Source organism: Balaenoptera acutorostrata, chromosome 6 (assembly GCF_949987535.1).
Source record: "Balaenoptera acutorostrata chromosome 6, mBalAcu1.1, whole genome shotgun sequence".
Classification (NCBI taxonomy): Eukaryota; Metazoa; Chordata; class Mammalia; order Artiodactyla; family Balaenopteridae; genus Balaenoptera; species Balaenoptera acutorostrata.
Genome location: NC_080069.1, coordinates 31,285,288 through 31,312,012, shown reverse-complemented (window position 1 = coordinate 31,312,012; position 26,725 = coordinate 31,285,288). Strand labels below are relative to the sequence as shown.

The 26,725-nt window shown below is 38.6% G+C and overlaps 1 protein-coding gene across 4 annotated transcripts; it reads left to right on the top strand.

Moving 5' to 3' along the window:
• The first annotated feature begins 69 nt into the window (after window positions 1-69).
• Window positions 70-24,705, top strand: NOL8 (nucleolar protein 8). Of its 4 annotated transcripts, none has more exons than XM_057547765.1 (17): window positions 70-90; window positions 1,323-1,546; window positions 2,263-2,325; window positions 3,708-3,786; window positions 5,177-5,312; window positions 5,836-5,906; window positions 7,539-9,414; window positions 10,695-10,808; window positions 11,294-11,416; window positions 11,703-11,793; window positions 14,617-14,755; window positions 15,407-15,484; window positions 20,054-20,325; window positions 21,861-21,987; window positions 22,557-22,627; window positions 23,760-23,839; window positions 24,314-24,705. In XM_057547765.1, the coding sequence occupies exons 2-17, from the start codon at window positions 1,408-1,410 to the stop codon at window positions 24,362-24,364; spliced, it is 3,510 nt and encodes a 1,169-aa protein (XP_057403748.1). In that variant the 5' UTR covers window positions 70-90; window positions 1,323-1,407; the 3' UTR covers window positions 24,365-24,705. The 4 variants fall into 4 exon arrangements, with proteins under 4 accessions (XP_057403748.1, XP_057403744.1, XP_057403745.1 ...); XM_057547761.1 differs by lacking the exon at window positions 70-90 and adding an exon at window positions 155-344; XM_057547762.1 differs by lacking the exon at window positions 70-90 and adding an exon at window positions 155-439.
• Window positions 24,706-26,725: the final 2,020 nt, after the last annotated feature.

The following is a 26,725-nucleotide window of genomic DNA, read 5'->3' as shown; positions in this document are numbered from 1 at the left end:
GAGGAGGTTCCGGGAGCACTTAAGGGGTGGAGTCTCTTTATTTTTCTTCCCCTCCCTCACTTCCGCCGACCATATCCAGGAGAACACAAGGTGATAACCATCTTCAGTATGAATTAGGGAATTTTAATTTGGGTTCTTTCGCGGATGTTCAGGCAGGGGACGGAGGCATCGCGGTCGCCCGGAAGCCTGGAAACGAAATAAAGAGCACTGGGGAACTGTGCGTGGTAGTGGAACCTTAGGATGCTGGGTTGGAAATCCAGTAGGAAGGAAAAGAGGCGACACTTGTTGGGACACGTGACTAGAAGTTACGGCCCTAAACTGCGCGGGATGTAAAAAACGAAGTGGTGAGGAGTGGGTTTGTGGCATGGGATGTGACGAGGCCAATTGGCCTACCTTCTCCCTTCTCGTCTTTGAGTCTTCTCAGAGGAAGAAGGCTAGGGTGGGTAGGTTGGGGGCGGAGGAAGCTACCAGGAAGATGTAGGCCGTGGCTCACGCCTAGGTCAGGAGCGATGCTCAGGGCTTTTGGCGCTGTTTGGGGGTCGCGCGTGGGAGGAGTCTGGGAGCTGAGCGCCAGCCGGGTGCTAAACGAAATTAGAGATCTCATGAAAAGCCTCAAATCTCAGTACCTCTGGAAGAGTTTTCCTGAGTCCCTTCTAATCCAGCAATTTCCCTAGTATAAAGAATTACAGGTTCTGAAATTAGATTTGGGTTACAATCTTGGCTTCACCGCTAATTCTGAATGGCATTGGGAAAGTGACTTAACCTCTCCTGCTAATCTGAAAAAAGATGCCTGCAAACTATTTTGTACAACGCTGGCACATAGTGTTTTTTAAAAAGTCTGTATTCGCTATATCAGTTGCTTTTTCTATGCCTGAACAGCACTTTGTAGATATTTCTGTTGTGACATAGTATTGCAATTGCAGCATTTGCTTACTTCTCATGTGACTTTGAGGAGCTTGAGGATTGAGAGCTTTTTATATTTTCGTCTGCTAACCTGTCCCATCCCACTTCTGTCAGCGTTTGTTAAAGTGAATGAATAAAGGGAAAACACCTAACAATATGGATAAGTAAAATTGGGAGGAGTAGAGTGTAATATTGTGGTCATTTAGAGGGAAAGTATGTGCCTGTACCTGTGTCTGTGTGTAGAGGTGCTGTTCCAAAATGCATTCATGAAGAATGTGGATGTAGGCCTTGAACAGGGTCTCCAGAGATAAAATTTGGAGCAATACAATAGGAAGTGAAACACAGCTCCAGGCAACCAGTTTGGCATAGAAGGTTCAGGGAAAGGAGTTGAGGGTTTTTGTTTGTTTTGTTTTGTTTAGATTTGAGAAGATTTAAGAGAAAGAGCTCTTCTCTGTAGATAATTATTTTTTCCACTGGAAATACTTGAGTGTATGCCCAGCCTTGATGAAAGCCAACAGAGAAACGAAGCGCCTTTTTGTGGGTGGCCTTGGCCAGAATATTTCTGAGGCAGACCTACAAAATCAGTTCAGCAGATTTGGAGAAGTTTCTGATGTGGAAATCATCACTCGGAAAGATGACCAAGGTAAATTTATAGTTCTTCATGGGTAGTTAAAGGCAAATATACCTGAAGTCAAGTATCACAAAATAAAGGAACCCAAGAGATGAATGTTAGCCCTGAACACTGAAAGTGATATGTATCTCATTACATGATACTGTTGTACTAACCCCCCACCCCCCATCCCTCCCCCTCCTATGCTCTGGAGGTGTTATGTGTGACCTGGAACTTGCCCAGAATTACGTTTCTGGAATCAAAAATTTCTAAATTCCCAAACATCCGGTTTTTGTTTTTGTGGGGTTTTTTTTGGCCGCACGGCTTGCTGGGATCTTAGTTCTCCAACCAGGGATTGAACCCAGACCCTCAGCAGTGAAAGCGCGGAGTCCTAACCACTGGACTGCCAGGGAATTTCCAAACATCCAATTTCTGAAACATGTAGTTTTCAGTTTTCAGAGCTAAAATTCTAATAATTAGTAGGGTCCTATTAAGTAGAATATCACTAACATACAAACATGCAAAGTGTTTCCTTAACTGAGTACTTGACGTTTTTCTCTTACGTATTTTCTTTTGGAATATTTAGATAATCATGCTTTAAAAAAATGCAATCTTTGTATCCAATGATAAATAAACAAGGTTTTCCTTTGAAAGAGTAAGTTTCTAAGAGCTCTTTTTTAAATTTAGAAAGTTAATAATTTTTACATTGCTCTCTGGGTAAGAATTTAAATTTTTTTTTTTTTTTTTAGGAAACCCACAGAAAGTCTTTGCATATGTCAACATCAGAGTAGCAGAAGCAGACCTGAAAAAATGTAATGAATGTTTTCTATACTATTTACCAGTCCATGTCACCATGTAATTTGGAATAACTTTCGTTCTAAATCTAAACATCCACCTTTAACTCATCCTGAGGGACAACCACGATCAAGAGAATTTCCATATCCTACAATTCAGGAGGTTTAGGTTCATTCCATAATGAATGACATACGGTAGCACATTGCCAGTGAGTTTGCTCAAAAATGGCATTCTCAAATATTTTGGACAAGGGACCACACTTTAATAGAAACTGCCTGTTACACATATCCCACTGGATATTATGAAATACCCACCTCCCCAGTGTGTTCATTTCTCAGGCAACTAATTCTTGTTATTAAATGCTGTTAGGAGAGGATTTTAGAATATGCCCTTATAAGATCATATCCTTGAAATTGTGAAATCTCCATCGATAAGTTTAGTAAAGCTGAGGGCCACCTGTGACCTTCAATGAATAAAGAGGGGGAGATAATTCATACTGCCACTGATGTAGTAATGCATTCTAATTATTTGGAGACTGAAAAGTCAAAAGACACTGAGTAGGAATCATGCTAATAGAGAAAGAGGGCCATTGGCCTTTTGTAATTTCATTTTCAAAAAATTGATTCGTTCAGTTAGGAAATAGATATGACAAATATGTTGCAGTTAAGAACACATCAGTTCTGCTGTGTGACCTAGCAGTTTATTTAAACTAGAAGACCCGGTTTGCTTATCTGATGTATGACCAAGATACTGCTTATCTCATAATATTACTGTGAAGATTAAGTTGAATAATACCTTTGTACTTAGCATAGTACCTACCTTATAGAAATTTCTGTTAGTGGTAATTATTAAGGAAGCTGATAGCAGATGTTGAGAAAAATCAACTACTAGGGCACAGTAGTTTAAACACAGTTTAGTTACTTGCAGCTAATATGTTTGCAAGTTTCACAGTGATAATTAGTATGAGGTGATAAATAAAAGTGAGGTGCTGCAGGATTCCAGTGTCCTCTGATTCACTCTAAGAAAATTACATTAATGTTTTATAGTTTTAGTGTGGGAAATAACAATGAAATGTTAAATAAATACCAGCCATTTGCCACAGATTCCTGACGTTACTTTATAAACAAATGACAAATTTTGCTTTATGGTTTACACATTTGCCTCATTCAAATCTTTCAATTACACAGGGAGGTAGGGAGTGTAAGGATCTAATAAGTGGTCAAGATGAGAATGGGACTTAAGCCTTCTCCTTCCAGGTCTCATTTTCTTTATTCTATTTCCTCTGTGTCTTTGTGGTAAGCAGGTTTTCTTTTTTTGGTACTAACTAATTAGTAAAAGCACATGCTTCTATATATTTTTGCATTGCCATGTACTTGGGTACTAATTCTTTGCTTTATAGGTATGTCTGTTTTAAATAAAACAAAATGGAAAGGTGGAACACTACAAGTTCAGCTAGCAAAGGAAAGTTTTTTGCACAGGTAAGATTTGCTCTACATGATTTGACCCAATGTTTTTTATATTGTAAGTGGTTTTATATGTTCACTTAATTGATTTGAAGCTATCAAATAATGTATTATTACAGTTTTAGCAAATATATGCATTACAAGTAGAGCTAAAATCCTTCTTAACTGTGACTCCCTGTGACCCCAGACCCCACCAAAGAAGATAATGTAATGCTCATATATACCTATATTTTAACCCATAAAAATATATACTTATTTCAGCTTTTTAAACACAACCTTTTGTGATGATGTAGGTCTTCCCCCTTCTTGTAATGACTGTTTAGTACTATTTTAGAAAATGGCTGTGCCACAGTGTAGTTAGTCATCCCCCACTCATGGACATTTAGAACATTTCCACTTCCTCTTGATAAGAGAAGACTCTTGAGGATGGTCCCTCTGGGGTTTATGTCAACAAAAGGAGTTGCTATGTCATAGTTATGCACATTTAAAATTTTAGTAGACAGTACCAAATTGCTTAAGTTGACTTTAGGCTGTTAATGAAAGTGTCATACAAAAACATAAAGATAATAGGAAATCCCTGTATGGGAGGCATAAGATTAATTATGCATGTGATTTAAGAACAAGGCAATGTAAAAACTATTAAAGCATTTTAAGATCCTATAAGTATTCTTAGGGAGAAAAGATTGTATGAGATTGGGTGCTTCCAAAATAGGAGATATTTTAGGAATGTACAGATGGAGTGACCAAGAGTGTTTTAAGATTGTTGTGGGCCAAAGAAATGGCACAAGGAAAAATAAGGTCTAAACCAAGTTTTGAGGGAGTGGTCTGGTGACAAAGGTGAGGATTTGATTTTGTTCTTCAGCTGGGGGCCTCTGTGAACAGGGTAGTGATGAGATTTTCATTCAGCAGCACTTTGCTGCCTGTTATATGCAGGAACTGGGACCCTAGGCCTGAGCAGGTGAGCACACAGTGCTGCTGCCTTGGAGTGTCTATGCAGTTATGTCTGGGGAGCATGAATCTTGGAAGTTGGAATGTAAGAGAGACAGACCAGAGGCAAAGAGGCCAATGAGAATTGGTCAGCACAGTTGACCAGGCCTGTATAAGGTGGCGGAGTTTGAATTGGAAGGTTGAGTTGGTGTTCTGCATTCTCTTTGTTGTGAGAGTAGAAGTATTCAAGACTTAGCATATTAGGCTCTGAAAGACACCTCTTCCTCATAAGGAAGAGTGAAAGGATTAAGGATAGATAAAATGCCAAAAGTACATAAGTTGAAAGGGAAAAACTGAGAGACCCTAAATGATCTCTATAAAGTTAAACAGCTTTACAGTATTAAAAAACAAAACAGAAGCATTGTTAATAGTGTGGTTGGTTATTTTAACTCTTATTTATATTTTCTGTTTGATTCAGATTGGCCCAGGAGAGAAAAGAAGCAAAAGCAAAGAAAGGAAAATCAACAACAAGCAACACCAACTTGTTACAAAAGATGGGAGTGGTGGATTTCCATGTGAAAGCTGTGCCAGGGACAGAAGTACCAGGGCACAAAGTGAGTCTCCTCTGGTAGCCTGAGTAGCTCAGGAACCAATTCCTGAGACCAGGTGACCATGAGCATCATGTTTTAAAGCAATTGCTTTTTTCCCTTGCTTTGAAGCAGTTAACATAGATAGTGCTTTATGGTCTTCAGATGCATTTACAACTCTTGGGAAAGCACAGTTTTCCCCCATTTTAGAAAGAGAAATCAAAACCCAAGTGGAGGCAGGTCTCCCAGGGGGCATAGGTGGTGAGGAGTGCAGGCAGGTCCCATGTTTGCCTTTTTAATGGCTGTTATTTGTGTAGCATCCTACATGGTTTATATGGGATGAATAACTGCCCCAATTTTCCTTCTTTCTTTTTCCTTTCCTCATACACATTTTTGAGCACTCGTGTTTCATTATCAGAAAACTAAACCCAACAGTAATCGTGGTCCACTATGAGTTCAAATATTTTTAAGTGATATTTATGCAGTGTGGTTAATCTTTTCCATTTGTGACAAGTATAGTAAATATATTCTTTTTTTTTTTTTCTTTTAGAATTGGGTTGTGAGTAAATTTGGAAGAGTCTTACCTGTCCTTCACCTAAAGAATCAACATAAACGTAAAATATCCTTAGCAATTGGCCTTTCAGAGAAATTATTGTTTACTACGATGTGGATATTTGCAAAAGTTTACTTCATACCTTTAGAATTTCACTGCCTCTGTCAGTAAATCTTTAGATGTTTGTGTAACAGTTTTTATGTTCCCAATTTCTAAGTAAGGTAAGACCCACCTACCTACATGTATGAAACAATTAGAGGATAATGAGAGAATGTAATGAGGTTTTATGCAAGTGATACAAATGATGATTGTTAAAGAAGCACGTTGACTTACTAATTTATACCTCATTCTTCTTGTTTGACATGGATTCAAAGCCATTGCCAAAGGAGCTAAAGAAGGACAAGGGAACACAGCACAATCATTAAACAAGGCTTTAGAGGAAGTGGGATAAGTTTCACATTAATTGAAAAGAGATAGGAAGGAGTCTAGGAGAGAGGAAAATAGTAGGTAGAAATGTGTAGACAGGCAGAAGAATGGTGGATGGGGAAATAGTATGGAACCCAGTATGAGCAAATTCAGATGCCCGTTCCCCTGAGGAAATGAGGTCAGATTGTCTAAGACCTTGAATTCCTAGTGTCATGGACTTCTGGGCAGAGGGTGTTTTTTGTATTCTTTTAGCTCTAACCCTGTGTGTCATGGGAAGCAGAAGCAATTTCAGGTATTTCGAACAGAGGTGTGTCCTCACTGTTCACGGCTATTGAGGCCCCTGGAGCCCTGGCCACAGCTGCTGGTTCTGCTGTCCCTGCCAGTGGCACTGAAGTCAGGGAAATACTTCTTTCTTCTTCACCTTCCAGCTTCCGACCAAGGGTACCACTGACAGCAAAGAGGAGGATTTGGAAGGACAGTGTAAAGCCAAGAGACAATAGACACTGTTTGGCACAACTCACATATAATTGTCCATGTATTCAGTAGTTACTAAATGAACAAAGGGACTTTTCAGTAGTGATAGATTAAAGCAACTTATACTTGTCTATTCATATGTTTTAGGAAATCAGCAAATGCCAGCTGTCACTACAGCACAGTGACATTAACTAGAATCTTTCTGGACAATGTCAGCAACAAAGACCTGGTAAAGAATTATTAGCCTTCTAAGAAAGACCTACAAAATGCAGAGAGTGAGTAAAATGTGAAATGGATGTCATTGAGCTAAGAGAATCAGATCTAGGATGAGCCAGCATTGAGAAGACAGGAATGGCCAAAAAGTTTGAGAATCTTTGAGTCTCAGGTTTGAGATACCAACACTTAGTATCTAGCTGTGCCCCCTCTGGGTTCCTCTCTATACTCCGCTTTATGGTATTAGCTCAGTGGATAGACTTCTCAGATTTACAGAAAAGTCTTGTGGCCTCTTGTACCTAGAATATAATCTGAATCGGTTTGCTGTGATATACACATGCAGCCCAAGTAATTTCTGCCAATTAATAGTGATGGTTCTTGGTTTTCACTCTGGACATGCCATGGACATGTCAGTTCCAAAGACCCTGAGTCACCTAATGAAGTCCTTATTTTGTTTGATAGGAAACTGAGGGTAAGATGAGTCAATGACTTGCTCAAGATTAAACAGTATTCTTTTTGCTTTACCAGTTTGATAGGTTTTTCTAAAACCTATTGCCTTTGTTTTTTTCCTTGACTGTTGGTGACATCATAAAGTATGATCCCTCAAAATACTGCCACAACCTAAAGAAAATAGGGGAGGATTTCACAAATGCTATCCCTATATCCAGCCTCACTTGGGAATTGGAAGGAGGGAATGATCCTGTGAGTAAGAAACGACGAGGAGAATTCTCTGACTTTCACAGCCCTGCCAAGAAGATAATAAAAGTGCAGAAGAATGAGGGTTCCACTGCATCTCTGGCTTTGAGACCAAAACCTAGTAGCATAATGGGGAGTACACATTTAATACAACAACAGGCTGCACAAAATACACCTCATAATTCCATTACTCCTAAATCACCCTGTGTACCTGATTCTGATAGTCAGAAACTTAAAAATGTATTTTTTCAGATGTCTGACTTAGAAACTACCAAAAAGAGAAATAGCATGTCTGATGATGATATTGATTCTGAAGATGAATTAAGACTAATGATTGCAAGAGAGGAAAACCTAGAGGAAACTACATGGTCCTCAATAAATGGATCTGAAAATGATCCCTTTGAAGTTGTAAGAGATGATTTTAAATCACATTTTCACAAATTTCACACTTCAACAGGTTTAGGCATCAAAAATAATGTCTTTTGCCTCAGTAGTGAAGATAATGTTATGGGAAATGATTGTGACTCTGATTCAGGAGATACAGATGAAATCATTGCAATGAAAAAAAATTCTGATAAGATCAAAAACAGTGTAGAATTTTCACAAACAGAAAAGTCTATGCACAAGAAAACTTATTTGAAAAATAGAAAAAAATGTGATCTTTCTGTTGATTGTATTAAAGTACAAAAAAGAAAAAACAAAGAGATAGCCCTCAGTCACAGAATTAAGCCTCTTAGTTGTGAATCTCCGATTGAGTCCAGTAGCAGTGAAGATGCTGATTCTGTATCAGAATCAACCGAGTCTGAAGGAGATAAGGAGTATAACACCATGATGAAAAACTGTCTCCATATGAATCTCACTTTAGCTGATTTGGAACAGTTGGCTGGCAGTAACCAGGAGGCGCCAAAAGAGGATACTGAGAACAATGGCCGGAAAACCACTGCCAAGTCTGACAGGGCCTCCAAGAGCCACAGAACTCCAGGTGGCCTCCACAAAGGCCAACAGTGTATTCATCCTGAGGAGATTGTGGCTTCCCTTTTAGAAGGAAAAGAGAACACGCATGGAAAACAGGAACCAAAGGAAAATACCTTAAAGCCAAAATTCCAGGCTTTCAAGGGAGTAGGCTGTCTCTATGGAAAGGAATCAGTGAAAAAATCCTTGAAAGAGAGTGTTGCCTCTAACAATATTAATGAAGATCATAAATCCTTGAAACTTGAGGATCCCAGGAACATGTCCATGAAAAAATGGTCCTTGTACGCTAATGGCCCATCAAGTAAACTGACTCTTTTCCAACATGCAAAGAAGGCAAATGACTCAAACCAAATTCAGCCTCAAAAGAGACAGTCTGCTTTTGAGAGCCAGGCTCACAAGGTGGTATTCCCTAGCAGTTCAGAAAAGGGAAATGGAAATCCTATTTCTAGTCTGTTGCCACTAAAAGATAAGAAATCTTTGAGTCTTGGTGCTAAGACTCCCAGGAGAGGCTTTGATGAAGACTGTTGCCGCAGGACTGGAAAGTCAGGAGAGAGCTCCGAAAAGAGGCTTGATCTGTGCAGCCGCAAGGCCCCTGAGAAATCACCAGAGGTCTCCTCCAGGAGAGACCCTCAGGGAAGCAAAACTGACTTCCCACTTTCTGTTAATAGTTCATCAGATGTTAATGCTAAGGATAAGCACGCTGAAGATAATCAGAAGCGTTTGGCAGCCTTAGAGGCAAGGCAGAAAGCAAAAGAAGTACAAAAGAAGTTGGTTCACAATGCTCTGGCAAATTTGGTGAGTATATTTTCAGTCTAGGAATTTAACAAGAACTTGTTTCCAAGTCCAACCTTTCTTTCCCACGAAGGTAGACAGGCTCCTTTAGAGCTGAATGTTTGTGTTTTGTGTCCTTGTATCTTTAGTAGATCCGGATATCTCTTTAGAAGCTGTAACTGATATAGTTAAGTGATATGTCCTAATATGTCTGAATGTACGTATAAATCACTTGCCAAGTGATTCATATCTTACCGAGATTTACTGTAATGAGTCTTTATTCATTCTTTCAACAATTGTTAACTACCTGTGAAATTCCAGGCCTTCACAGCAAGTGCTAGATTTACAGAGAGGATCACTGTTAGGTGGTCGGTATTGGCTTACAGTGTGGTGGACAGAAGGTCACAGTTCAGTTCCATGGGATGAGAAAGAAGTACGCCTGTGTGCTCTGACAGCACACTGGAGGCATACCAATTTGTTGGCAGTGGTGGGGGGGAGGGGGGTGGGGAGCCAGTGCTTCCTCAGCTGAACTGATTCTAGTGTGAAAGCATCAGTGGGAATTGGTCTGGCAGAGGTAAAAGGGTACGAAGAGAGAGGAAAGGCATTCCAAGATAAAGGAATAGTTTGTACAAAACTGAATATTTGCAATCAGTGTGATTAAATGTATAGAGTACAAGATGGTGAGAAATGAGATGAGAGAGATAAGTAGGGGTGAGGTGTGAAGAGGCTACAGGGGTTGGACTTTATTCTCAAAGCTGTGAAAAGACTAAAGAACTTGAAGCAAGGGAATGGAGATTAGTTGTGTATATATTGGAACAGGAGTTGGCAAACTAGAGCTCACAAGCCACTAGCCCATGGCCTATTTTGGAAGAGCCTCCAAGCTAAGAATGGTTTCTACATTTTTAAAGGGTTTAAAAAAGAAGAATAATACAGAACCAAAACTATATGTGGCTTGCAAAGCCTAAAATATTTACTCTCTGGTCCTTGACAGAAAAAGTTTGCCAACTTCTGTTTGGGAAAGATGGTTCAGGACATGATGAGAACAACAAATCAAATGGGACAGACAGCCTGTGGGAGGTCTTGAGCCAGAACCAAGGCAGTGACAGTGGGAATATATTTTTAAAATAGCAAGAAGGTCCAACTGATGGGACTTGGTAATAAACTGGAAATGGAGAGAAAGAGAAGTTTCTATCTTGGGATGATGGCATCATTCACTATATAAGAAAATAGGGTCAGAAATAGACTTGCTAGGGGAAGGAGATGAGGGGTTGTCTTAAGGGTAATGCTTTTGATGCCCACTCTAGGATGGTTATTCAGAGGACAAGCCAATGCACATCATCTTTGGTTCCAACAGTGAAAGTGAAACAGAGGAGACATCCACTCAGGAGCAAAACCATCCAGGAGAGGAACCAGTAAAAGTAAGAAATTTAGGATGTCCATGTCGGCATTCCTATACTTTTGCAGATCCATTTCTGCGTGTTGCATACCAAGACTTGCACACAACTGCTGGGCTCAACATAAAATCCTCTGGGAGCCATAGTGAAACCCAGGGCTCCCCTGACCATCACGCATGGATACCACAGGGGCCTTAGAGGTTTTCTCCTACATAAATCTATCCACATCATCTGCAAAGTGACATCAATATTATTGAAACCCTGCAGAAGGTGTTCACACATTTAATAACTCCCCCCATTCCAGGCTGCATTAGGAGCCTCTGGATTTAGTGACCCAAGGGGCCAAGTAGATATCACTGAGTCAGAAGTTTCCATTCTAACCACCATCCAGTCTTTCCTGGGAGATGCATCTGGGTTGTTGTTCCATACATGTGAGGAGGAAGATTACATAATGAAGGAAATACTGTCTTGGTTATTAATAAATGTTTCTATCTTTACCTGTGTAACAGGAAGCCATGGGTGGAGCCTCTGGGAAGCTCTTTGACAGCAGCGATGATGAGGAATCTGGTTCCGAAGATGACAGTAACAGGTTCAGAATTAAACCTCAGTTTGAGGGCAGAGCTGGACAGAAGGTTAGTGAAGACTGAAAATAATAAAACTTGCAACATGTCCTTATTTTTCGACATAGTCCTTAAATCTATGCTAGTGCGGGCAGACCTTGACCCACACTCCAGTGTTAAGGTGTTTATTTTGATAGTGAGTCCTCCATGACCCTCTCTGATTGGTTCATGGGTAGGTGAGGTTATGCAAACATTAATGTAGTGAATTTCATGGCATGGAGGTATACTTGGAAGGTCTTGTTTATAAGTTATTTCTTGGGAATATGGCTGTCAGTTGTCTTTGTGTTTTGTCTTATAGCTTATGGATTTGCAGTCTCACTTTGGCACTGATGACAGATTTCGCATGGACTCCCGATTTCTAGAAAGTGATAGTGAAGAGGAACAGGAAGGTAAATGCCTTATTGTCCAAACAAACAGTCCTGATGTCAGAGCTGGGGGACCTTGAGAAGTCATGTAGTCTAGCTTCTTCACTTAACACATAGAGAAACTCTGTACCCCAAGACACTGAATTGTGGAGCTTGTAATCCAATAGTTAGCTTACTCAATACTTCTTGAGTTTGTACATATTAATTTATTTATAAAATTATAATTACCTGAAGCTGCCAGAAAAGACAGGAATAGTTAGCATCCACCAAAGATACCATCTTCCATCATCCTGTCCCTGGCATTAGAGAGAAGGCAAGGACCCTACCTGTCAATAGATCAGGTCCTGGTGAGGCTGTGGAAGACGGTTACATCACGCTTGGCTTACTTAAAGGAAGTGTTTATCTTCCCTCCAGCGTGTGTGCTGGGTGCAGGTTTTTAAAAACAATGTACCATTAAATGTCACTCTACGTAAATTCATCCCATGTGAATATATCTACAGCAGTGATGCTACCAGAAGCATCCTGATTCTGCTCTTACTTCCTATACTGTTTTCTACACCAGTGGTTCCAGACTTTCTCTACAAGATCTTCTACTCTTATCCTTTGCAAAAGACCTTACCTCGTACCTCCTACCATCCTCACTTGGGATGGCCACCTCAAGTGAGCTCCCTGCTTTCCTTTCCAATCTCAGAACTACTCTGTCCTTACTTTTTTCCTCTTCATGAGTTAATGTAATCTGCATCTTAATCTTCCTCATTCATACCTCCTGTTAGCTTCCTTTCTTATGCGCATCTTCATACTTTCCCTTTCTTCTATCTCTTCCCTCTTTCTACAGACATAGGTCTCATAGGTTCAAAAAGCCATTTCTTCAACCCTGCCAGTTTTCAAGTTGCCACTCCCATCTTTTTTCAGTTCTAAACCTGAAATGAAAAAATAAATTGCACCTAATTTAGAAGCAGTTGGCTTTTTATTGAAAATACAACCTCTGGAAATGATGCTCTTGATTCTTTCAGGTGATTATTGTGTATATTGTACATTTCTGAAAACAAGTGTTCAGAGAGTAAGTTCTCCAGGATCCACAGCAAATTATGTTTCAGAGTTTCTCACTCAAAATTCCATGTTGAAAACAGGAATGGACAGAACCTTGGGAATAGCCTAGAAGCTATACATAGAGTTTACTTTCTAACTTCTGCCACTTTTGTCTGTCTCTTTACAACTCTTTAGTATGCATTCCCTGCACATACTAACTGGTTCACCAGATGCAGTGGCACCTTCTCAAGCTTCTTCAGCCTGCCTGTAGCATTTGTCACGGTTGATCATCCTTCTTGAACTGTTCTTTTCCCTTGGCTTCCATTGCACTGTAACTTCCTTATTTTCTTCTTAATTCTCTGTGCCTAATTTTCCCTTTGCCTTTAGATATGTAAAGGTTCTTTAAGTCCCTGTGGCTTTAACCTTCTTTTGTGCATGAATATTTTCCAAATCTGGGTCATCTTTTCTCCTGACTGTTCTGCTGAGCTCCCAATTATTCTTTTTTCAATGCCTGATGGATATTTCTCACAGGCGTCCCTGAACGCGTGTTAAAACGCAGCAAATCCCAAACTGAATTTACTCTCTCTCAGGTGCTCTGGACCCTTCTGTTTCTGTTGATGGTACTTCCATTCTTAGGGCAGTCAGACATAGAATCTCTGTCTTTTGTTTCTTTCCTTCCCAGCTTTTGAGGCTGAATTTTTTGTGAGTTGCACAAAGACTGTCCTGCAGGTAAGCAGCCTACAAATACCTTGCAGCCAGTCTACAAATACCTTGAGCCCTTTCTAGCATTGTGTTCTATTTCCTAATGGTCAATATTAGGGTAAAATTGAAAGTACCATTTTCTAAAGTCAAAAATTGTTGAATATTAGCCGTTTCATATGGTTTAACCTAATGCAATGTAAACTCTTTGCACTTTCTTATTTCAACGTATGTATTTATTTCTTCCCTTGCCTGGCATGCTCTCCTCCCTCCTCAGGGGATCTACATTGTCTTTCCTACCTTAGACTCCACCTGGTTTATAAAACATTTCTTAATCCAATTGAACATAATCTTTACCTCTTTTGAACCCTTAGACACTTTTGGGTCATCTCTATAGAGAACTTATTCAAATCAGCATTTTATTCTGTTTATTTCTGTTACTTGGTTGTTTATATCCTGCAGTAATTTGAAAAGGTCTTTAAGGCTCACTTAGACTTTTGTATTTCTATCTATAATCCAGACTAGCTGTTAAATGTTTAACTTTGTTCTCTGATATTTGTCTGTTTCTAGTAGCTAAGGATAACAAGCTTCTAGGGTTCCACAGTGCCCTGTGTGTAGGCTTTCTTCCTGCAATATTTATTACTGAATCTAAAGGCTAAAGTAACTGTCTACTAACATCATATTAATAGTCAGTAAAATTAGCATCTTTCACTATCTTTCATTTTTAGATTTACATGTAATTTAGATTAATTTTTAGAAAGTTAAAAAATCAAAGAATCTCTAATCACTTTAGTTTTATAATTAGTATCTTGCTCTATTACATTTGTCAATCTTTACCTTAAGAACTTTTAGACTTGCCACTGAAAGCCATTAAATTCAGATTTCATTTTTATAATTACAAACAGAAATGGGAATTTTGTTTGCTGGTCATGCAGTTTCTAGATTCACTATGACATTGGGGATCTTGGGGATAGGGAGGTTAGCAAAACAAGGTTTAACTTTTCTTCTTCATATCTTAATGTGCTTTGCACATGTTTAGGTGCTTGATAAATATTTGATTATTGAGACTTCTCAAGTTATGTTTGCCAAGAGATTACTAATTATCCTCTTCCCTCTAAGAAATAAATGAAAAGAAAACTGCTGAGGAAGAAGAGCTTGCTGCAGAAAAGTTGAAAGCCCTGAATGTTGTGCAGAGTGTTTTGCACATCAACTTAAGCAGTTCTACAAGCAAAGGATCAGTAGCTGCTAAGAAATTTAAGTATGGTTTATGTTTCATCCCATTCTGCCCTCTTTTCCTTTGCCATAAAACGAGGCCATTTTAAACTTCCTGGGGAGAGCAGTTAGCAACATGTATCAGACCCTTAAAATTATACTTACCTTGACCTAGTGATTCACTTCAAGAAACTAATCTTAAATGATTTCTGTATTTATTATTAGTAAAAAAATTGGAAAACTGTTTAAATATTAATAAATGTAACTGTTTACTATGGAAAATTTCCATCATATAACTTAGAAAGACTAGTGTAATGAAACCCCTGTGTACCATCACCCAGCTTCTACAATCACCAACATGTGACCAGTTTTCTCTTTGACACCTTTACTCACTTCCCCCTACTTTCCTCACTGAAATATTTTATGCAAATCCCAATAGCATATCATTTTATCCATATATTTTAGTATGTTTAAAATAATATTAAACATTTTTAAAGATCCAGGACAAGTCACAACTAGATAATTTAAAATATGATTGCTTCTAAGGAACTCCTAATACACTTCTTTGATATTATGTGGCTTTTTCTTGCTCAAAAAGTGGAATTGCCTTGGTATTGCATTATAATTTGCTATTAGTTTTTTGCATTAATGTTCTGAATTGTCTCTTCCAACTTATCACTCTCTTTTTTTTTAATAGGGACATCATACGTTACGATCCAACAAGGCATGACCATGCCACTTACGAAAGAAAAAGAGATGATAAACCAAAAGAAAGGTATATTAAGCTACTACTTCTAGTAGCAGGCTCATTTGAATTAATCTCATTTCAGACAGTGAGAAAAGTAGATAGTAACAAGTATCACATCCATTGGTCCCCATTGTATTTAGTTTAAGAACAGGGAAGGGGGAAAGAGAGGAATTATTGATGTGGTTGAGAGAGTCTTACTTTTGACAAAGGAATCTCATGCATAGAAATGATGATATGTGCCCCTTCTCTAGTAGGTGTCTTCTACTTATAGTAGTTTCCTGTGGCTTCTGTAACAGATTGGTGACTTAAAACCACAAAAATTTTTCTCACAGTTCTGGAGGCTAGGAGTCTGAAATCCAGATTATTGGAAGAGCTGTGTTCCCTCTGGAGATTCAGGGGGGAAAACTCCATTTCATGCCTCTCTCTTAGCTTCAGGTGACTGCCAGCAATCTGTGGTATTCCTTGGCTTGTGACTATATTATTCCAGTCTCTGCCTCCATCTTCACGTGGGCTTCTCATTTCTATTTGTCTCTCATCTTTGTGTCTGTTATAAGGACACTTGTGATTCCATTTAGAGTCTGCCTGGATAATCTCTTCATTGCAAAATCCCTAACTTTATTACAAAGACCTTTTTTTCAAAATAAGGAGATATTCACACATTCCAGGAATTAGGGCCCGGACATATCTTTCTGGAGGCAACCATTCTATCCACTGCACTACTCTAGTGTGGTAGGAGCATCTATTTCTTATAGATATGCTGTCATTTTGATAAATATGGCAAATATATGGAGCAACCAGTAACTTTGCCTGATTTAATTTTTTGATTTTCCTACTGTTTAAAATCACTAAAGGCACTGTGGTATCCTGAATTAGATCCTGGAACAAAAAAGACACTTGTAGAGAAACTGGTGAATTGGGAACAGAGTCTGTGTTTAGTTAATAGTAGTGTACCAGTGTTAATCTTTTAGTTTTGACAATTGTATCATATCTATGTAAGATGCTACCATGAGGGGAAACTAGGTGAAGGTTATTTGGGAGCACTGTTTCCAGTTTTTCTATAAATCTAAAATTATTCCAAAATTAAAGATTTCTTTTAAAAAGAATCACATACCAGACCAAAGTAGAACATAAACATTCCCTGCAATGTAGGATTCCACATTGCAATGTGATTCTGGGTCGTCTCTGGAGAGGTTGCAGTCAAAACGTTGCTTGGGGCTTCAGTCTCCGAAGGCCTGACTAAGCCTCGCGATGTACTTCCAAGGTGGCTCACTCACATAGCTGTTAGCCAGTTCCTCACCTTGTTGGCTTCTCCATTAGGCTGCTTAAGTGTTCTCATAACACTGACCCAAAAGAGAGATAGAAGGAGGAAGCCACAGTATGTTTTATGACATAGTCTTAGAAGTCACACAGTGACACATCTGCCTTATTCAATTTTCTTGAAATAAGTCACTAAGTCCAACCCATAATTTTATAGGGGAAGGGGAGATTAAGCACTCATTCCTGAAAAGAGAGGCATTGAGGAATTTGTGGACATATTTTAAACTACCACAACCTGTCCTCTGGTCGAAAATTGTTTTATATTCCTACCATATGCAGAATATGCACAACCCTGCTCTAGACTCCCCAGAAGTCTCACCTTTTTATAGTGTCAGTTCAAAATCTAGGATGTTGTCATCCAAATTAGATTTGGTGTAGATGAGGCTTATATGTTGCGGTTTCTTGGGTACAGCACCTTGAATACAGTTCTTTTTCATCAGAATACCTGCTAACTAAAGAGACAGTTGTCTGCCCCTCCCCCAACATAGTGGTGGGACAACATAGGATAACCACTGTAAACACTATTCATTGGAGGAACACAGGAGGCACAAAGGAGTCACTGGTCCATAGTAGTTCTGAAATCTAGGCAGGCAAATGTTGGGAGTTCTTTGATTAGAACTGAAAGCCTGGGAATAATGCTCCATGGTTCTTGTCTCTGCCTTTTGGCTTATCCTTCCTTGTTTATGAATGGTAGCCCATGTTTGCAGCTGAGTAATTTTCTCAGCCTGCTTTGCTTGTAGAAATGTGGGAGTCCAAAAGGCTCTTCATTGTGAAATGTCTCTGTACCTATCAGTCCAATCTAGTAGTGTTTCTGTTAATATAATTCTCTTAAAATACTTGTGGGTTTCCTGTGAATCTTCTTGGGGTTCACTCCATTAGACAAAAGTCACACCCACAAATCACTGTAAGATAAGCCTTTTTTACTGTGGGGTTCTGCTGAGACTGCTGAGAGTCAATACCTTTTAAAGGAGTTTAACTCCTCAGAAGCCCTCTTGTTTGAACAACTGAAGTTTCTGAGCTATGTTTAGGGTCTTAACAAAGGATTTTATTTTATATTTAGACTGGTCTACAAGTTTTCTCTTCAGAGTCCAATAGTAAATATATTAGGCCAGATGGTCTCTGTTGCAGTGACTCCACTCTGCCTTTGTAGTAGAAAAGCAGCCATACACAATACATAAAACAAATAAGGGAGACTGTGTTCCAATAAAACTATTAGTAGGACACTGAAATTTGCATTTCATATAATTTGTATATGTTATGAAATCATCTTTTTATATTTTTCCAATCATTTCAAACTATAAAAATTATTCTTAACTTGCAGTCTGTACATAAATAGGCAGCAGCTTGGATCTGACCCAAGCTTTACCAATACTTGCTTTACACCATATTTTCCTGAGAGTCTTAGATTTGTTCTTTGCTTAGAAGACGTTTCTTAAATTTCATGTCACTTGCCTTCTAGAGAGTAGGAGTCTTCAAAACCATGAGGTCCTAGCTCCTTATAAAAAAAATTATGCCTTTTGTTTCACTATCTCTGCTCATATTTTACTGTAAGCAGCAAGAAGAAATCAGAAAATATCTTCAACAGTTTCCTGGACATGTCTTTAGCTAGTTCACCCGTTCATTAGGTACATTTTATACTTCCCAGTTAATATAAGGTGACAGTATTTCTAAACCTTCTGCCACTATGTAGCAATGACCTCCTTTCCTCCATTTTCCAATAGCATTTACCTCACTTTTCTGCAATTCTTTACCTGAAGCCTCAATGGCCGTGTAGTTTCTACTAACAGTTTCTTCAGGGCTCTTCAGGCTTTTGCTAACACCCGCCTCACTGACCTTCCAACTTCTACCTATTGCCTGGGCTCTAAAGTCACTCCTACATTTTGGGCTTTTATAGCAGTACCCCACTTCTAGGTACCAAAATATGTATCAGTTAGGTATTGCTATGTAAAAAATTGCCCCAAAACTCAGCTTGAAACTAAATTTTTATTAGGTCCCAGTTTCTGTGGGTCAGGAATTTGGGGGCACTTCACCAGGTAGTTCTAGCTCAGAGGCTTTCAATAGGTTGCAGTCAAGATGTCACCTAGGGCTGCAGTCTCTGAAAGCTTGCAATCTGCTTGCAAGATGGTTCACACACTTGGCTGTTGGCAGGAAGCCTCAGTTCCTTGCCTTATTGACCTCTCCTTTTGGCTATTTGAGTGCCCTCACAACATGGGATCTGGCTTCTCCCAAAGCCAGTGATCCAGAAAGGGGAGAGAGCAAGGAGAAAGCCACAGTGCATTCTATAACCCTGCTCTCAGTAGTCACACACCATCACATCTGCCTTATTCTGTTCCTTAAAAGAGGTCATTAAGTATAGCCCACACTCAAGGGATGGGGGAATTAACTTCTGCATCTTAAAGAAGGAAGTATCAAAGGACCTTTGGGCCACTTTTAATACGACTACATCATGGTTCAATGATAATCACTTGGAACTGTCTAAAGAACACCATTTTTCATAGAGCTCAGTTTCATAGGAGGCGTATCTGCCTTAAATTCTAATCAATGGTTTAATGAAGCATTAAAACTTTCTCTCTGTAAGATAGTCTCCACCAATAAGATGATCATTTAGGACATTATTATTTTAGGTAATATAGTTAGAATATTTGGCCTAGTAAATAGAGTAGACTCTAATAGAAAAGAGAATTTTAATCTTTTACTAGCTAAAAACTCAATATTGGAGACTGCCATGTAACTCTGGTTTAAGATCAAAAAGAAAAACATATTCCTAAATATAGAGCAGGTTGATGGTAATAGAAAAATTTCATTCCCAAACAGACTAGATTTAGCACATTTATAAGGCATTTCTAAAACAGAATTATGACTAAATCCTTTAATGTCAGTGTCATAAAACTCATAGAATTTTAGAATTTGAAAAAGTCTTATAAGTCATGTGGTTTAACATGGTTCATTTTACAAATGAGGATACTGAGGCCCATTGCAGTTAAGTGATTTTCTTACTCATAGCTAATATCTTAGGTGTGACTTCTGAAATGTAGTTCAGAGGATAAGAGATAGGAGAATATGATTCTTGTTTAATACTTGGAGCTGTTTGAAATAGTTTTGTCTATAAAAAGCTTTTTGGTTAAGGTTCTGCCTTTATGAGTTTTATATGTAGATCCTCTTGGTTGTTGAAAGGATGGGACTAAAGTTATCCAAGGTGTTTTTCTTTCCTGATTTCTGGAAATTTTCCAAAAATTGACTTTTTTTGTGATGCACATATCTCTATATATGTCAATGCAGTAAAGCAAAACGAAAGAAGAAAAGGGAGGAAGCTGAGAAGCTACCTGAGGTATCTAAAGAAATGTATTATAACATTGCTACGGATTTAAAACAAATATTCCAATCTACAAAAGATACCATTGAAAAGGAAGACAACACACCTTGGAATGAGGACTCTGATGGAGAGAAAGCCGAAGTAGTCCAGGACCCTACAGCTCTGATGACTGGGGATGAACAGCCCAGCGGGTTCACATTCTCCTTTTTTGATTCATACACTAAAAATGTAAAGGAAGGTACATTTTTTTTTAAACGTTTTCATTTCAAGCGGTTTGAACTTAATTGATTGAATCTACTGTAACTGTAATGATTTAACCTTAGCTGAAGAAAGGATTCTTTCTTCCATCTAGATAAACAGTATTACAGTATTATAGTCAGCATTACATGACCATAAATGTACTGTGCCTAGAGCTGTGTTTAACACAGTAAGAAATTGTTCTTGCATTTGGAAGCAAACTTCTAGATAGCTGCCATATGAAGGGAAGCCAGAGAATAATGTGCAGCATCCCTTCTAATGTTGAGTAGAAATAGTCATGAAGAAGTATAAGAAGTCATATATTTAAATAGCTTTGTATCTTAGATGCAGTTGGAGAAGCCATGACTTCAGGAAAACCAGTGCTATATGGTAGGGAAAGGGAAGAAATAGGTAACCCTGGCTCTATACAAATAAGCTGTGTCATCAATACACCAGTTGTTTCAAACTTTATCCTTGGAGATTCGCCAGAACCTAGAGAAAAGTATCAGCACCAGTATAAACAATTTGGCATTCCATTTCAGGAGGTTTACCTCTGAAGTCCTACATAGTCTAAAAGTTAAAAACACCTATTCCTTAGGAAGTTGCTCCTCACCTAGTGTTTAAGATGAAGTGTAGCTTTTCTGGAAGTTCATTGTAAAAAGCAAGATATACCTATACAGGAGAATACATGCACAGCTAACAATAAGCTCTATTTTAAAGATCAGCAGTTAAAGTAGTATCCATGTGTTTAGCAGGTGAGTATTAAATGCCAGCTTTGTAGTGCTCCGAAAGGAGGTATAGCAATCTAGTAGTTTTTCCAAAATTGTTCTAAATAAGACACAATATATCATTGCTCTGCTTACTTCATTCTCTTGCCTGTGTTGTCCATTTGAGTACCAAGGTCAGCCCTGAACTGTTGAACAGAGTTGATATGATATAGATACTGTCTTTAATTCTTCTAACTTTGAGAGCCAAGTGTGAGAAATTGGCCTTGAAATGAGTACTAAGACACCTCAGCAACCTGGGAGATGTGTTTTGTGTACTTAGGAAATTATGAGGACTTGTGAGGTGATCACCCACATCTTATAGCAGAAGCTTTTTCAGCAGTTTTAGAAAGAGGCTTTGGGAATTGAAAATATAAAGATATGTTCCTTTTCTCATTTATGAATAAGCAGGAAGGCAACCTGGTTTCACTGCATCATGTTACAGTTCAGGCTTCTCATGCTAGCACAGGTGCCATGCTTATTTTTTTTTTCTTTTAAATTGTGTTGCTCATTTATAAACCTTTAGTTTGTATATGTTTTTATAGTGTTACTATATTCCTTATCAGATCACCGTAGCAATGCCCAAAAATATGATAATAGCTTCTCTCAATATTTGAAAATCTAAAAAGATACTACATATTTTGAATTAATGATTAAGATATTTGAAATTTAGAAATATGTGTGCATGGTGAAAGTAAACAAATTAGTGTGTCCACAAATAATTGGTCGTTAGGTTACAATTCTGTCATCTTTCATTGTCATGACGATATAGAGACCTATAGAGTTGAGGCAGTGAAACCTGGGAAGATTGCCTGGCAGGGAGACCCTCGTTTCCAAGACAGCAGTTCAGAAGAGGAAGATGTTACTGAAGAAACAGATGACAAAAAGCCCAGCCCTGGGTAAGTAATGTGTTTCTGTCCAGGTTTATTTCATAATTCATAAAATCTGAGTTAGACATGCTTTAGAAATGTTATAGAAGTATCTAAGCTTAGCTTCTCAAGACAATTTTCTTTTTTTTGGCTCCTTTAGAGAGTTCTGTAGCCTTTTTGTAATTGGGAGCATGTTTCCTTTTCTTTGAAATTTGGATAGACTGGGTGGGGGATATGACGTGCATGGGGAAGAAAACCTGCCACTGAAGTCCCTGATCTGGAAACAGTATGCTTCAGCTCGTTGGCTCCTACCCCATGGGAAACACTGGCAAATTGGGTAGCAATGGTGGGGTGAGACTATCAACAATCGGCACAGGGAAGATAGAGCTTGTACTTAAGTAAGTCTTCGTTACCAGAGTTTCAGGTAGAAGAGAAGAATGTTGAATAGAGAAAGGGTGGTATCACTTTAACTCAGGAAAGAAAAATGAACAAAACACAAAGCATATATATTTAAGGAATAGTTCATTTATACTTACAGTGTAAACATTTCTTAAATATTGAAATTAAGTGGCCAATTCTCTCTTTCTCTCTCACTTCAGAGAAGTATCATTACCTGAGAAAGAGACCACTAGATTTTTCTTTTTCTCTAAGAATGATGAGAGACTTCATGGTAAGTCAATTTTTTGATGAAATGGTATAGAACAGGTAATAGTACAGCTCTCACCATAGCGCATTCTGATACACTAACATGCGTCCAAATAAGAACTGATTGGGAAAAATTCTGATCCTTTGCAATGTCATGTCCTTTAGCCCCCTCTGTTAGACAGATGCATGTTGACTTGCAAAGCTCTGGAAAACTGAAAGCTCCCACTCGCCACTTCCCTCACTTGTTCACTATCCTCAACAAGGGCTTGTTTTGTTCCAGGGGCTTACTGAGATACTAGACGTACAAAACTCCTAAGTCTTTAGTACCCTAAAAAGTTCACATGAACTATCTCAATATCTTGTAATAACCTATAATGGAAAAGAATCTGAAAAAAAATATATATGTATAACTGAATCACTTTGCTGTACACTTGAAACTAACACAACATTGTGAATTAACTATACTTCAGTAAAAAAAAATAGAAAAAAAAGTTCACATGAAAACTCCGAGGCTGCTGATGAAGTCATTTCTTTTTTTTTTTTTAAATATATTTATTTTATTTATTTATTTTTGGCTGCATTGGGTCTTTGTTGCTGTACGTGGGCTCTCTCTAGTTGCGGTGAGCGGGGGCTACTCTTCATTGCGGTGTGCGGGCTTCTCATTGCAGTGGCTTCTCTTGTTGCAGAGCACTGGCTGTAGGCGTGCGGGCTTCAGTAGTTGTAGCATCCGGGCTCAGTAGCTGTGGCTCACGGGCTCTAGAGCACAGGCTTAGTAGTTGTGGTGCACAGGCTTAGTTTCTCCGCGGCATGTGGGATCTTCCCAGACCAGGGCTCGAACCTGTGTCCGCTGCATTGGCAGGCAGATTCTTAACCACTGCGCCACCAGGGAAGGCCCAATGAACTCATTTCTTAAGCCTAACACAAACAGAAACCAAGTTACATAATAGTAAATGGTTTATAAACAGTAAAATCCTAGTAGTTCTACATTTTCATTTTGTAAAGAAAACAAAATATTTTTAAAAATTAGCATAAATTGGCCGGGGGCGGGGGGGAAATGGTCTTAACTAGAATTGAAGACCTTGATAATGCCAGCACTAGAATATTGTCTGTTTTAATATTAATGGGCTGTCTTGTCCTTCTTTATTTTCCCCTTTTAGGTTCTGACTTATTCTGGAGAGGAGTGGGAAGTAATATTAGCAGGAATTCTTGGGAGGCCAGAACAAACAGCTTGCGTATGGTGAGTAGTTGTATCTTCATATTAATTTAAAAGATATGGTGTTATCTTTGTGTTAATATTTGCCTGGTGTAAGAATATATAGGAGGGCATGAAACTTAAGATAACTGAGAACATGACTTAAATGCTCAGAATTATAGTGCTGGAAGAGAAGTTTTAAGTTGTTTACTTCAATCAACCCATGGTGCAGTAAGAAGACTGAAGAGTGGCCTCACTGAGTGACTGGAACGAGTTCTGGCCATGCTTATTAAGTAGCAGGAAATCATAAGACTTTTGAAAGACTGAATTACAGTTTCCATTGTAAACACTTAAAGCCAAAAGTTTGAATATCCCCTGTACATTCCAAGTGAGCACTTCCAAAATGGCTTCTACAACCCTGACATTGAATAACCTAAATTTTACTTTATAGTTACTAAACACCTTGGAAAGTATTTACCTCTATTTTTAACGAAGGCTTTTGGTTTTATGTTTTTCTAGGACTGTCGGAAGAAACATAAAGATGCCAAAAGGAGAGTGAAACCAAAATAATAAGTGTCATCATTAGTTTTGATACTGAATGTGAACAAGGCTCACCTGTGGAAATTGGAGTGATCTAGAAAATAAGTTTAGCTGACAAAGAAGAATTCAGAGTGAAGGAATATTCAGAATCTTATCTGGTGGATATCATTCTGGTTGCTTTCTTTTTCTGTAGATTTCCTCTTCATTTGTTCCTAACTAATTACTTCAAATAATTAACCTGAACATTTTTTTTAATGAAGCACAAGATAGTCCCTCAAAATACTTTTCGTATATAATCTCTTTGCCCTCCATCTTCCATAACTAATGGCTATCTTCTGACACAAGGTTTACATAAAGCCTTTTAAAATATATGGATCAGAGCACTTGTATTTTCCAAGTTACATTTCGTGTGAATTATACTTGAAATATTTCTGATTGTATCAAATACACCTTACCTCCATCTTGTGGTTTTTGTTTAAGAGGTTGAAAACAAATCAGCCTTGAGTTCTGTACTTGTGTCCTGATGAATAAGCTAACTGAAATGCAGGATATTTCAGACCAACATCATGGGAGAGTTCTGTGAGGACCAGAAAAGGATGCCAAATGCAGAGTTTTCCTGTCCTTGGCCTCCATGAATTGAGGCCAAAATTCTAAATCCCAAAATTCTAATTAGACTAGAGGCTTTTGAAAAATCCAAGTGTCTGAAAGATATGTAGTCACAGTTAGGAGTCAAGACCCTGGGTCCAGATAGGGAAGCAGATTTAATACCTCATTAAATCACTGTGGCTAGGATTCAAGACAGATAAGCCTCTATCAAACTGGGCTCTGTACAAAATTATGCTATATATAAAGTCCCAAGGGATTATCATTGAGCCATACTGTGTATATCTGAAATTAAGTATTTATTGATTTACATCTTGATCAAATATAAACTCTTTGAGGGCTGGGATATCACCTGGTTTGTTAACGGTTACGTCCACACTGCCTAGAACTATGTCTAGCACTAAGTGGGTGCTTAGTAAACAGGGTCCAAGGAACTAAGTAGCTGAAAAGTCATTCAAGATTCCTGTGCTTCCAAGACTTCAGACTTTGTGTAAAACGGAAACCACCACTCAGGAGGATAAATAATCCAAATATTCCACCTTCTCTTGATGTTGATTATATTTATACCTTCTTATCTATTGCTGCATAGCAAGCCATCCCATTAACAGTCATTCATTTTCCTCACAAATAAGCAACTTGGTCAGGACTCAATGGGGACTGCTCATCTCTACTCCGTGTAATATCATGGGAGTGGCCCAGCTGGGGCTAAAGGATCTATTTCTAAAATGGACTGCTCACTCAGTGCCTGTCCATTGGTTTCCTCACAGCATGGCAAATAGGTTTCAGGAGTAGGAAGCAGATGCTGCCAGTCTCTTAAGGCCTAGTCCAGAAATTGGCTCAGTTATTTCCACTGTATTCTACAGGTTAAAACACACTGAGCCCACCCAGACTCAAAGTGAGGGGACATAGATCCTCACCTCTCAGTGAGAAGTGTCCAGAGTTTTTGGCCATGTTTAAATTTGTTACACCCTCCCTTCTCCAGAGCAGACAAGTAACATCAAGTAGCCTTCTGCATCCCGTTTCTGCTCCCCAGATAACAACCACCTTCAAAAACTTTGTTTCCTCTGCTATTTATCTCTGAATTTCTACCTAACATGCTTATGCTGTGATTTCTTGGTTTTTCAGTTTTAGACATTAAATTTAGACATCAGACATTTTAAAATACTGGGCTGGCCAAAAAGTTTGTTTGGGTTTTTCCATACCGTCTTATGGAAGACTCAGATGAACTTTTTGGCCAACCCAATAATTAGACCTATCATCCCCACCTTTTTTTCCCTTGGACACATCTGTCTGGAAGCCCTCTGTCCTGCTCTAATCTGGGCTGTCTGGACAGATTATAAAAATGAACTGAACAAGGTGGCAACTTGAGGAATGTGAAAATTAAAACATTCGAAATACTTATAGTTAATAAGGTAAAGACACTACTAAATATATGTGTTGAAGTAAGTTAAGTTATTGGAGAGTCATCCCTTTGGGCAAGGACATAAAATCCCCTACTCTAATCCCTTTAGGGTTCTCCTAAACCATGTATGACTTGAATGAATGCTACACAGACTATCAAAGTGTTCTTAAACTTATCAAGGAATGCCTTATACATATTCTCAGATCAGTTTTTTTCTGTCCTTTTATTGGATACACTAAACAGCTACATACAGAATTACTCTCAATTTGTCAAGGGCTAAAATTTCCGTCATAGTCTCTGGTGAGGTCTACTGTCCTTTGCATGGCTCTGGATTCCTCGGTTTTTAACCAGCAGATCCAAAAGGTGCTGGGCAGACTCACAGCAGT